The sequence below is a fragment of the Phaseolus vulgaris genome, chromosome 5, assembly GCF_051622355.1.
Source record: "Phaseolus vulgaris cultivar YP4 chromosome 5, ASM5162235v1, whole genome shotgun sequence".
Classification (NCBI taxonomy): domain Eukaryota; kingdom Viridiplantae; phylum Streptophyta; class Magnoliopsida; order Fabales; family Fabaceae; genus Phaseolus; species Phaseolus vulgaris.
This window is the reverse complement of record NC_143502.1, coordinates 29030403-29042465: the sequence shown is the minus strand read 5'-3', so window position 1 is coordinate 29042465 and position 12063 is coordinate 29030403. Positions and strand designations below refer to the sequence as shown.

The following is a 12063-nucleotide window of genomic DNA, read 5'->3' as shown; positions in this document are numbered from 1 at the left end:
GATGTGTTGCATTCCATTCTATCTCTTCATTTTCATTATTATGTGGTATGTATTTCATGTTGATTTAAACTTAGTTTTTAGCACAACTTCAGAATTTCTCTTTTTAGGACATTGTTATGATTTGTCTGTTTTTTATGCTGTAAGGAGCAGTTATCTGGGTAATTTAAGTTTGAAAATTAAGTTGGATAAATTGCTTTTAATATCTTTTTAGGTACATCTTCCACTCTCATGTAACTTTATTTTTAGATGATTCTTACCGATTTGTGTTTCTACAGAGACCAATTTATTACAAATTTATGATTTTTTAGAGCAACCAATGAAACAGTATTCTTTGATGTAGTATGAACATTTTCTACTATTTTCTATGTATTTAATCTGGAAACTTGAAACTCTCAGTAGAAATGTATGCTGATGGGGATCATGATATTGCATTGGCTACTACAATAGTAAAGTCCTCTGTTCGTCTTTCAATGATCACTGTCAATCAAAATAATCATTAAAAAAACAACTCTAACATTAAATAAACACAATTTCTTTTTATTCCCTTCCCCTAGCACATATATATGTGTTATACATCATCAGAAGGCCTTCTCATGCTGGCTGATATCAGTTTGAGATTTGAGAGTTATAACTTTGTTAAATGTTAATATGCATAGAAGCTGCTAATAGATTGTGACAAACTCTAGTAGCTCTTCACCTGTTATTTCTTAAATTTACAGTGCTTCTGCATGTTTAAGCCACGTCCTTTCCCTGAGGAAGATCACGACCCTGTTGGCTCTTCGGAATCCGTATTTCTAAGTATATATCATTATGTATGTATGCTTCTATATTATTCCAATCTGCATCCTCTGGCATCTCAAGCCTTCGCACATATCCATGTTCCCACCAATGGCCACATCTCCAGTCATGTGCCTTTGAGTCTCTTTGCTGCTTCCACGGTCCACTAATTTCCACAACCTTCCCTTTATCAACAATGACTTGAATGTTACTTTTCCCAGTTCCTGTTTTGACAAACCACTGGTGTCACAGAAATTTTGTCTAGTTAAGCACTTTTCTTAATTGAATCTAAGGAAACTTGGCCCCATCAACTCCAATCGGCTCAAGTTCATTTATTTGGTTATTTGCTTCAAAGATCCACTGCACTATAGTTTGTGAGCTTAACAAATGTAAGTTTGCACTATCAACTAATCGGAAACCATTCTTAATCAGAAATTATTCTTAATTTTACTTTACAAAGTAATTAGCATACATGACAGTTTGTAATTAGATATAGTTAGGTGACAGTGTTACACTATTAGTGCCTATATTATTTATTCATAGATTACTACCCCTTAGTACAAGTTAAGAAAATTCTTGAAGCAAGGTGAAAGCTCTCCTTAGGTGCCTACAAATATAATATAGTTCCTCCAATTCTGAGATCATAGTTTTTTTTTCAGATCTATAAAATGATGGGGTAGTTTCATTGTATCATAATTTAACATATATTCAGTTTACAAAATAAGGGTAATTGAAAAGCTCTTTGTCTTACCTGGTATTTCTGCTTTTAATATATAGCCTTCACCTGTCTGACACCAATCCACAGTGCTTTGGCTGGAGCTCCTTAAATGAGATAACAATACATCTGACTCAAACTCCCATAGAGGGAAGGCGTCAGAAGGATCAAAGAACTTCCCAAACAACAGTGGACTGAAAAGTGATCCTTCACCAAAAACCTTATGCACTGATGGATTAGTCTGGCCGAAGAATCTCTTGAAAGGCTCTTCTCCCAGTGAAACACACCATTTATGTGGAGTTTGATCTTCTGTTTGAACCTCAAGCCTCTTGTTAGAACTAGTCATCTATGCTAGAAAAACTGAATAATTGTGAGGCTCTGGTGGAGAGAGTTTTGTTACCTTTCTCTTATAGTGTGAGAGAAGCCATCTAATGAAACACAGAACAAATTCCTTTGGCATATTTGGGGGCTGTAAAGCAATGAAGGAATATTTTCTTTTCTAAATTTTTCTTCCATCAAAAGAGAAACCATGTCAGGCATATTGCGTATAGCTAAAGGATATGTGGTATCCCTATGCATTTTGGTTGTCTAACACAAGATGTGAAAAATGGAAAGGGATACCAATCAAGTCAAAGTCTTCTGACAACTGATAGATGCTCTAGCAGAATCTGTGAACCCTTTGTGGGAATGATTTGGCTTAATTAAGTTCATTGTAATAAATAATGTTTATGCAACTCTAGTTATTCTTTTAAGTGGCTACTGAATTACTTACTAGCCATCACAGTATTGGTTCTGTCAGCTTATTTTAAAGAAATAATCATTTATTTTTGTCAACTTTTCAAGAGAACTTTAAAGAATCAAATTAATTATTTTCAAGAAAAAGTAGTTCCCAAACATACTTCAACCTCTTTCTGGTTGTTACATGAAAATAAGGGATTCAACTTTCATGTTCTATCTTATGCCATACATCCATATTACTCGGGCAAGAGTTTTCCAATTACTGAGCTAGAGTGGGACATGCTTTGATCTATTCAATGAATCATGAATGTATATGTACTTCATAAACTCGAACAGAAGATTACTGAATTCACAGATTGAGCACCGACAAGCATCAACTTTCTTGCTCCTTTTCTCTGCTAAGATACTTTGCAACCGGCTTATTTACCTGTTTGTCACGTGCCAGGCATGAAGAATTGATGCTTTCTTGTTGTAGATTGCTTGCATATGATAAAATCAAGACAAAGGACTTTGCCATGGTGCATGTTTTAACAAGAGCAGATATACAAGTGGTTGCAATTTTGCTATGCTAATAATGGCTCATCATCACAAAGTTTAAATTTTCTGAAGCGTGATAAACTGTTACAAGTGTCATTATAAAACTTTCTATTGCCCCTATTCAATTTTTTAATCATATCAGAAGAAAATATAAGTCCTTTCCTATAATCCTGTAGTTGGCCTTTCAGTTGAGTTATTAACCAAATCCATGGCATTTACTCCAGATTCTTCATGACATGCCTCTCCACAGAGAAAAGATGTGTGGAAGGAATCTTGATTTTGCATGCCTTGGAAGGAGTGGATGTGTGTTGTCTCGATGCACATCCTCAATCCATCATATGAGCATATTTACCAAAAAAAAAAGGTGTATCATAACAAATTCCACAAACATTTGTTTGACATACCCTCTCATCTACTTTCTTTTGTAAACAAACTACTCTCATATACATTTCTAACTATAACATTCAAGCATATTTTAATAGAAAGTGGGTGTATATCAGAAATATACATACATATATATTTTATACATTTTTGTGAACTTTTGACTTGTAGCAATGAAGCTTAGGGCATTGGTAATCATTCATGGGGCATCTGATGGAGAAGCTTTTTTGGCAAAGGGGGGTTGGAATCTACTTGATGGATGTTAGAATTTGTAGCACATCAGATAGTGAAGCTACTTTAAATGGTGGGGTCCTTTAGGGCGGTGTTGATAACATTATCAGTTATCATTACCTTTTAAGTTGGGGATAAACCAACTTCAACCAGCTACCTCAAAAATTCAGCATTTGGGAATCAACCAAAAACATGTTCAATTCAGCAAAAGAGAAAGGAATTTTTTTGGTAGAGTGGTGAATTACCAGTTTTTAAGAGAGGTGTTGACATTTAAAATATATTTTCAAATAAGATTGGTTTTTTATAAAAGATAATAAATTAATAAGAATTTACATTTCATAAGAATTAAATTAATAAAAAATTAAAAATAGTTTTAGTAGAGTGAAATTTTTAAGGTGAAGCTAACTCTAAATAACTTGGGATATTCAATGCGATGGTGTAACATGCTTAGTTTCATTCTGATGAAGAAGTTATAATTAACGTTTTCACCTCTTCCAAAGAAACCAACATTGTCGATGAGTAAAATTCAGTTATGTTTCGTGCCCTTACTTCTCAAAGGAAAAATTTCCTTCTTTTCGTGGGTTTTTTTTGTGTTATGTTAATATATTGAATTTATCTAGTATAATTAAATTTATATTAATTTAAATAAATAGAACTATTATCAGCTTAGTTAATACTAACTAAATAAATATAAGTATTACAAATTATCAATGTTAATTAAATTGACGCTAAATTTAATAAATATTAAGAAAATTATATTAACGCCAACTAATTGAATAAATATAAAAATAAATTATATTCATATCACTAAACCCACAATAACTTAAATTAAAATTAAATAATACTAAAAAAAGATAAGTTAACAATAACTTTAATAAATGTATAAAGTAAAATAAACTAATATTAATCTAAATAAATATTAAAAAATAATTAGATTAGTGTCAACTAACCTAAAAAATTTAAATTTTAAAGTTGAACAAGATTACATTCAACTAACTCTAACATTAGTATATTTAATCTTATTATATTTTTTATTCTAGCTTCAAGAGTCCAAATTACGACTTTATTTATATGAATTATGAGACTGAAAATATTATTTGATAAGTAATGGATAATAATTTTGTAGTAATATTAATAATTAGTAATATGAATAACTGTTACCACTTCATACTATCTGTTTAGTTGCTGTTTTTTTTTTCTTTTTTGTCTCACTTTATTAATTTTGATATTTATCTATTAAAGTATTATGAACTTAGCATATACCAATTAAAGAAATATAAGGTTAGTAATGTATTGTATAGATATAATATGTGGGCGAACAGTATTTATTGTATGTATATTATATAGATTATTGCAGAGGAAATAATAAAAATGTGATTTTACAATGGCTCTTAAATTTTGATGTAATTTCTATAAAATTAGAAAATGGTAAGAAAAAAAATATGGAAAAAATGAAGAAAAAAAAAAGAGAAGATGAGAGAGAAAGAGAAAGAAAGATAAAGAGGAGAATTTGTGTTGGAGAGTAGGCGCCAATGTCCTAATCCAGAAGAATTGATAGGACGGCCCTTTGTGCTAGGGTTTCTCGCGCCAACAAATTTTCCATCATCGCATCGTAACCCTGGACGCACAAAAACGCATTCATCAACTTCATAGTATAATTCATTATTATTATTATTATTACCACAACAAATGTTGTTGTTGTTACATTCTCCAATGTTTCATTATCAACAATAACAACATCCTCTATTTGCATTGATCTGCTACCACCTGCTTTTTTTGTTGCTTTCCTTCAATTGTCACATTCAAAAAGAATACAAGCGACCATTTTGTTGAATTTTGATTTTCGTTTGTAATTGCGTTGAATTTGATCAATCAGCCATGTGCCAAGATCCATTGTAGGATGTTTTGCATTTCTTGTTATTATAATTATCATAACTGGTTGTTGAACGTTATCCAATTTAATAACAAATTGGCAATTTTGGAGAAGGTAGAAAGAGGTGGTTTTGCTTTGGCTCATAATGTATGATCCTAGCATTGTGCAAGTTGCAACATATTTGGTTTCGAATTTGTGTTGTTAAGCCAATGATCATCATAACGGGTTGACTGACGGTGTATGATGAAAAACGATGTTGATCGGGAAAACAATGGAAACCTGCATGCTTGTTGGTTTAGACCTTGATGTAATACGAAGAACAAGATGAAGCACTTTGGAATGGCTATTCAACAATTTATGGGTATCACAACAAAGGTTATCTTTTGCAGCATTTTGGTTTTTCATATTTTGGCCGTAGTCAGCAGTGAAGAGAAGAAAACTCAAGAAGAATTCATTAGCCAACTATTTGATCCTACATCTGCACTATTAACTGAGGATACGGTAAGACTCATTTCAGTAGTAAATTATTGTAGATACAGATAGTTTTTAAGTTCAGTTTACTTCCCCCTCTTCCAGAAATAAGAAAGGTAAATGAACACACATCTTCAACATGAATGCTATCCTCCTTTTATGCTCCCTTTTGGACTTTTATCCTTTGCTTGCAGAATTTAGTCTTCCAAGTGTTCTATCTTAAAGATCATACAACTGAAAAGCTTTATTATATGACATCATTGCTTTTGTTTTATTTGAGCTCTTTTAAGATTTTTGTTGAATATGTGATGTGCATACTTACTTGATCAAGTGAGATGATATAAGTTAAGAGTACATACCTGCTTCTACTTCAATCCAATTTTGATTTGACATTTAGAAATCTTTTGCACAATATAAATAAGCACGCACTCTGTTTTGTAAGGACAAGTTTCAGATTTTACTAGTACTTTTTTTGCTTATGACCACATGGTACAAAATTACAGTGTTTAGATTATTATGTATTCATATTTGAAAGCACATAGTGCTTAAATGGACTCTGAAATTGGTTTTAGTTTCATGACCACAGGCAGAGGTACTATGGATCATATGTTGGGAAGATTTGATTCGATTAAAGAAAGAAGTCGACGAATTTGGCTTTTGCCTCCCAAGGGAATTATGCAGAAACACCAATGAAGTTAGTTTAGAAATTGGCTCAGTAGCTAGAGAAAACATCCAAAAAATAATTAATGCATGTTGTCCTCAATTGAAGGAAAATGTTCTTAACTGTTTTAGAAAAAACAATTTTCCATTCCATCCTCTCAAGGAAGAGGCTGTCTCCAAGATTTGGCATGCAACATACATGGGATCACCTTCATCTAGAAGATATTTGGGTCAAATTTTGCCCCAGCACCTATCTGAAATACCAAACAAGGAACATAAATTACATACAAATATTAAAGATCAAGACTCTGCATCTAAATCTTCCCACTCTAAGGATAAAGATAAAGCATCTGGGACTAGTATGGCAATACCTATAGTGGTGGCATTTGTAGCTGCAGCATTGCTCATTTTATGTTGTTATCGATTTTGTGGGAGTGGACAAGTTAGCCAAAATGATGAGAGACCCCTTCTCAGCATGAGCATGAATGAATACTCAGTTGGTACATACAAAAGTTTCATTAATACCTTACCTTCTTAAAGTGACATACATCTACCTGACTAGTCTTGACAAATGTACTTCAATCTTACAGGTTCTTCTTCGAATAATAATATTGCATTCCAAAATTCAATGAAAGAAGGACCAATTGGGATTCACTCATCAAGTATTCAATTGGTTGATGAGAAGAGGAAGTCAGTCTCGGTGCATGAAGCTCAATTAGGAGAAATTGCTAGTGCTTCTTTTGTAAGACCATCATTTGAACTAAAACCTCCTCCTGGGAGAGCAGTAGTAAATGGATTGCTTCCTTTGAAACCTCCTCCTGGAAGGCCTGATCTTCTTCCTCCTCCTGAACCAATTAAACCTCCTGATGATCCCATTGTTCCTTCACCACCTTCTCCACCTGCTCCGCCTGCTCCGCCTGCTCCGCCTGCTCCACCTGCTCCACCTGCTCCAACTTCTCCTTCTCCTCCTCCTCCCCCTCCTCCTCCTCGTCTTCAAACACCACCAAAGCCCACCAATGCTGGCCCTCCACCTCCTAGGAATGGCCCTAGACCACCACCCCCTCCTCCTGGCAAAGGCCCCAGAGCTCCACCACCACCACCACCTAGATCCAAGGGTGGTCCTGGTGCTGGTCCTAGACCTCCTCCACCCCCCAGAAGTGGTGCAGGTCCACCAAGAGCTCCTTCCGGTAAGGTTGTTGAGGAAGAACCCGACTATGAAGGTGAAGGGTATGTTCCTAAAGCTAAGTTAAAGCCTTTCTTCTGGGATAAGGTTCAAGCTAACTCAGATCAAACAATGGTATGGAATCAACTCAAAGCAGGATCGTTCCAGTGAGTAATATACATCTCAAACTTCTCTTGCTCCTAAAGTAATTTTTTTTTATTATTATACATATTCTTAATGGTGAATATTCCATAGGTTTAATGAAGAAATGATGGAGACACTCTTTGGCTATAATGCCATGGCAGCGGATAAAGGAAAAGGCCAAGCAAAAAAAGAGGTTGCCTCCCAACCAGCTACTCCCCAACTTATACAAATCATTAACTCAAAGAAAGCACAAAATTTATCTATTCTATTAAAAGCATTGAATGTGACCTCAGATGAAGTTTGTGATGCACTTCTTGAAGGTGATTATTTTGTTACTACAACTTTTTTCTACAAGTATTTACAGTTATAATATTAATATTAGTTTCGTCTAATAAAAACAAATAATTTATTTATTAGGTTTTTTTGTGTTCCAAAAGATGCTTGTAATCTCATAATGGTAGTATGAAGTAGATCCTTTGAAACTAAAATCATTTTCTTGCAACTAAGGCAGATGACATGCGGGAGTTCTTGTTACTTGTGTATTATTTTCAAAGTATCTTAGTCACATATCACAATGTTAAGGATTTAGTGATTCTCAAGCATTTATGTAAATTACCTTTCTTTTTAAATATGACATCCTTCAGCTTACATTTTATTTTGGCCTTGAGTTTATGTGCATAAACATTTATTTAAGGTGGTAGACTATGTACTGTGATACAAAAGAGTGATATGAGACAACTTAGAAGTATATAAGAAATAAAAGGGAGATTCGCAATGACATGAAGTTAGGGGGAAAAGTTTTGAAATTGAACTAATATATAAACGTACAAACAAGTGTCATTAGTGAATCATGTTGAGGTTTCATTTCACACTATTCACAATATACATATACTTACACACAAATGCCTTTGTTGAATATTGACAACAAATTATCACTAGTTTGATGAACTGGTTTTTTTCAATTTTTAAGAAGTTGTTTTATGCCACTGAGACAGATTTCCAAAATATATGCATATTTTCCTTTGGATATTAGGTACAAAACCATGATACATATATTTTTCAAAGATAACAGTACAGAGAAATGTAAAACTAAAATAGTTTGTTGTCAACGGTTCTACTAGTATAATAGCTTTGAATCCTTTCTTTGGTTGATCAGGAAATGAGCTCCCCACAGAATTCCTTCAGACCTTGTTGAAGATGGCACCAACGTCAGAGGAAGAACTTAAGCTTAGAGTTTTCACTGGTAATACAGCCCTACTCACCCCTGCAGATAGGTTCCTTAAAGCCGTAGTTGACATTCCCTGTGCTTATAAACGAATGGAAGCACTAATTTACATGGGTACTCTTCAAGAGGATCTCACTAGTACTCGAGATTCCTTTGCAATTTTAGAGGTACGATTTCCAAATTACATTACTATTTTCCCCCTTTACTCGTTTTCTGCTTGATTACACTCTTTATACCATAATATGATGCATGATACCTAAGAAATAGATAAGCTAATGAATAACAAGATCATGAAATGACTTGTGTTATTCCATTTCAATATGGCATATTTCAAACTTTACAGTGTCAAAATATCTAGATGTCGTAAGTACAGTACAAAAAACAAAATTTGAGACGTACATATCTACAAACAATTTTTTTTTTGTCAAAATTGCTCATAGTACACTGTAGATTACCACCAGATTTCATTTAAATCCACACCTTCTTTCACTTTCACATGCACACATGCCATGGTTAGATCGTGTTATTCAGTATCGTGAGATCAATTTTTTTTCTTATGCTAGTGATTAGTTAATTTCTAAAAAAGCACAATTAAGTATGCATTAGTAGTTGTTTACATCCTTTTATTAGCATTCCTTTTACTTAAGAGTGAATTTCTACACTCAAGACTTTATTGCACTTTTTCTTCTACGAAAAACTCCTTCCAAAACCAGATCTAATTTTCCTTTCACTTTTCACATGATGCTAGGTTGCTTGTAAAAAGCTAAGAAGCAGTCGATTATTCCTCAAGCTTCTTGAAGCTGTTCTCAAAACTGGCAATCGTATGAATGATGGGACATTCCGTGGTGGTGCACAAGCATTCAAACTCGATACACTGTTGAAATTATCTGATGTAAAAGGAGTAGATGGCAAGACCACGCTCTTGCACTTCGTTGTTCAAGAGATAATGCGCACTGAGGGCATAAGAGCTGCACGCATGGCAAAAGAGAATCACAGTTTCTCCAGCATAAAAACAGAAGACCTTCTTGAGGACTTCTCATATGAATCAGATGACCACTATCGTGAACTTGGTCTTCAGGTGGTTTCACGATTAAGCACTGAACTTGAGAATGTGAAGAAAGCAGCAGCTTTAGATGCTGATGGCTTAGTAGGAACAACTTCAAGACTAGGGCATGGTCTCATAAAGACAAGAGACTTCGTAATCAATGACATGAGAAACGTGAAGGGTGATAAAGGGTTTTATGAGACAGTGAAGAGTTTCGTGGAGAAAGCTGAGGCTGATGTCAAAAGTTTGCTAGAAGAGGAGAAGAAAATCATGGGTCTAGTGAAGAGCACTGGTGATTACTTTCATGGGGATTCAGGGAAGGATGAAGGGCTGAGATTGTTTATAATAGTACGTGATTTCTTAGTAATGTTGGATAAGGTGTGCAAGGAGATACAACTTGCACCACCAAAGAAGCCAGCAGCAAAAAGTGCAAAGCAAGAAACACCTAATCATTCTAGAAAACCTTCTTCCTCTGATACTCTTCCTCCTTCTCATGATTTAATGCGTCAACGAATTTCTCCACAAATCGCAAATAGGGGGATGGATGACTTTAGTTCAGATGATGAGAGTCCTTAGGTTTAAGTTGGAAGTGGTACTTGTAAAACTCGTTTTCTTTGTCCATGTCCTTGTTGTATAGCTTTAATGTTGTAATAGAGTCACCACTTGCTTATACTTGTCTAATTTTGAAGGGAAGAAGTTGTCTTATTAATCATTTAAATGTAGATTCATGGTTTTATCAACATTCCTTTTGTAGAGATGCATGATTAGAGGTTCTATATCAAAGTGGCATGGTATTGATTCTTTGTGTCAAACTAAAAATGTCATTCATATACAAATTTGTGTGGAGCTAACATTAACCAAAGAATTTGATATTGTTATCATAACTGTTAAACCATTGGGATTGGACTTTTAGTTTACGAGTGAATTTCTTGTTTCATTCAAATTTGATTCGAGATTCATTTCTTCATTCTTCTGTCCAACCCTAAGATGGGTTATTTTATCATCTTTTTGGTTGTTTTAACTCCAAAAGATAAATCTCTTCTGTTCTGAAGGTTTCTTCTCCACTGATATAGTAGAAAAATCTTATTAATCAGCTTCTTATTCCGTGCATTAAAGATGATGCCATAGTTGCCAAGATTTCGGAGGAGGAATACAAATTAGAACTTGATTTATGTAAAACACATCTTCATGAAAGAGTAATCTTTTCTAAAAGTGATAAGTCACTTACATATCAAGATCTTTGTCAACGGCTTTCTAAGATTTGGAAACCTTTAAATCACTAGAGTGCATTTTCGTTAGGGAAAGGCTTCTTTGAATTTTCACTCCCCTTTGAAATATCTCCTATGTTAGTAAGTGGATCTCGGGATCCTCAACCAGGTTATATATACATGTTTTTACATGGAATCCAAACTTCGAACTAGTTCGTAATGGATGAATCTCATGACCAATGTGTGGAAAAATAATAACTAATTTGCCTTCCTTGTATAAATATAAAATAGACACTTGTGAAAGCAATAAACTAACAAAAAAAATATAACAAAATAAAAAATTATATTGATTTCTTTTATCAGTAAAGAATTTATTAATTAAGAAAAGAGACACTTCAGGAATGTTACACCCCTAATACAAATTCCTAACCATTTTACTACTAAAACCATAAACATATCAATCTTGAACAAAACAAGGATAAGGCTTATGAGTGCCTAATTTTACTGCATAATTATGCTGTAAATTAAAGCAAAGCATCCCTAAAAAACAAGCCTCATTTACCGTGATTATAGTTTCCACCCCTCATCTACATGAGGACCAACAAAATTTGAGGTGCTAACTGCAGTATACCATCCAAAACCAGCATAGAATGCTTGAAGGATAACCAACCAACAACATAATATGCAAGCACTCTATTAAAGGATATATATACCAGACTTATTTTTGTTTTGTCTGTTAAGATTCTAGTATTTATAGATGTGAATAACCTTTATTTTGTTTTGTCTGTTAAGATTCTAATATTTATTGATTGATTATTTCTCTCTTTAGCTAGATCTAGAATGAGTGTAATGCTTGTATATATTCAGACTATTTTATAATATGATATCAGAGCTCT

At 33.8% G+C, this 12063-nt stretch overlaps 2 protein-coding genes across 4 annotated transcripts; one reads left to right on the top strand and one right to left on the bottom strand.

The window, feature by feature from the left end:
* Nucleotides 1-516: 516 nt before the first annotated feature.
* On the bottom strand, nt 517-2228 carry LOC137835332 (HSP20-like chaperones superfamily protein). 2 transcript variants are annotated; one of them, XM_068643801.2, is made up of 2 exons: nt 1529-2228; nt 517-1001 (listed from the first exon to the last, which is right to left on the bottom strand). In XM_068643801.2, the coding sequence occupies exons 1-2, from the start codon at nt 1836-1838 to the stop codon at nt 733-735; spliced, it is 579 nt and encodes a 192-aa protein (XP_068499902.1). In that variant the 5' UTR covers nt 1839-2228; the 3' UTR covers nt 517-732. The 2 variants fall into 2 exon arrangements, 1 of the variants encoding a protein (XP_068499902.1); XR_016521186.1 differs by having other exon boundaries at nt 859-1017; nt 1529-1669.
* A 2591-nt stretch (nt 2229-4819) lies between these two features.
* LOC137835331 (uncharacterized) lies at nt 4820-10699 on the top strand. 2 transcript variants are annotated; one of them, XM_068643800.2, is made up of 6 exons: nt 4820-5753; nt 6310-6883; nt 6974-7712; nt 7801-8009; nt 8846-9081; nt 9663-10699. In XM_068643800.2, exons 1-6 carry the CDS (start codon nt 5577-5579, stop codon nt 10533-10535), a joined length of 2808 nt encoding a protein of 935 aa, XP_068499901.2. In that variant the 5' UTR covers nt 4820-5576; the 3' UTR covers nt 10536-10699. The 2 variants fall into 2 exon arrangements, 1 of the variants encoding a protein (XP_068499901.2); XR_016520764.1 differs by having other exon boundaries at nt 4904-5753; nt 7801-7882.
* Nucleotides 10700-12063: the final 1364 nt, after the last annotated feature.

Coding starts and splice junctions, on each gene's coding strand:
- LOC137835332 (XM_068643801.2), bottom strand. CDS start 1,838: ATGACTAGTTCTAACAAGAGGCTTGAGGTTCAAACAGAAGATCAAACT. Junction 1,002..1,528: donor ATTAAAAGCAGAAATACCAG/GTAAGACAAAGA, acceptor TTGTCAAAACAG/GAACTGGGAAAAGTAACATT.
- LOC137835331 (XM_068643800.2), top strand. CDS start 5,577: ATGAAGCACTTTGGAATGGCTATTCAACAATTTATGGGTATCACAACA. Junction 7,713..7,800: donor CTCAAAGCAGGATCGTTCCA/GTGAGTAATATA, acceptor AATATTCCATAG/GTTTAATGAAGAAATGATGG. Junction 9,082..9,662: donor ATTCCTTTGCAATTTTAGAG/GTACGATTTCCA, acceptor ACATGATGCTAG/GTTGCTTGTAAAAAGCTAAG.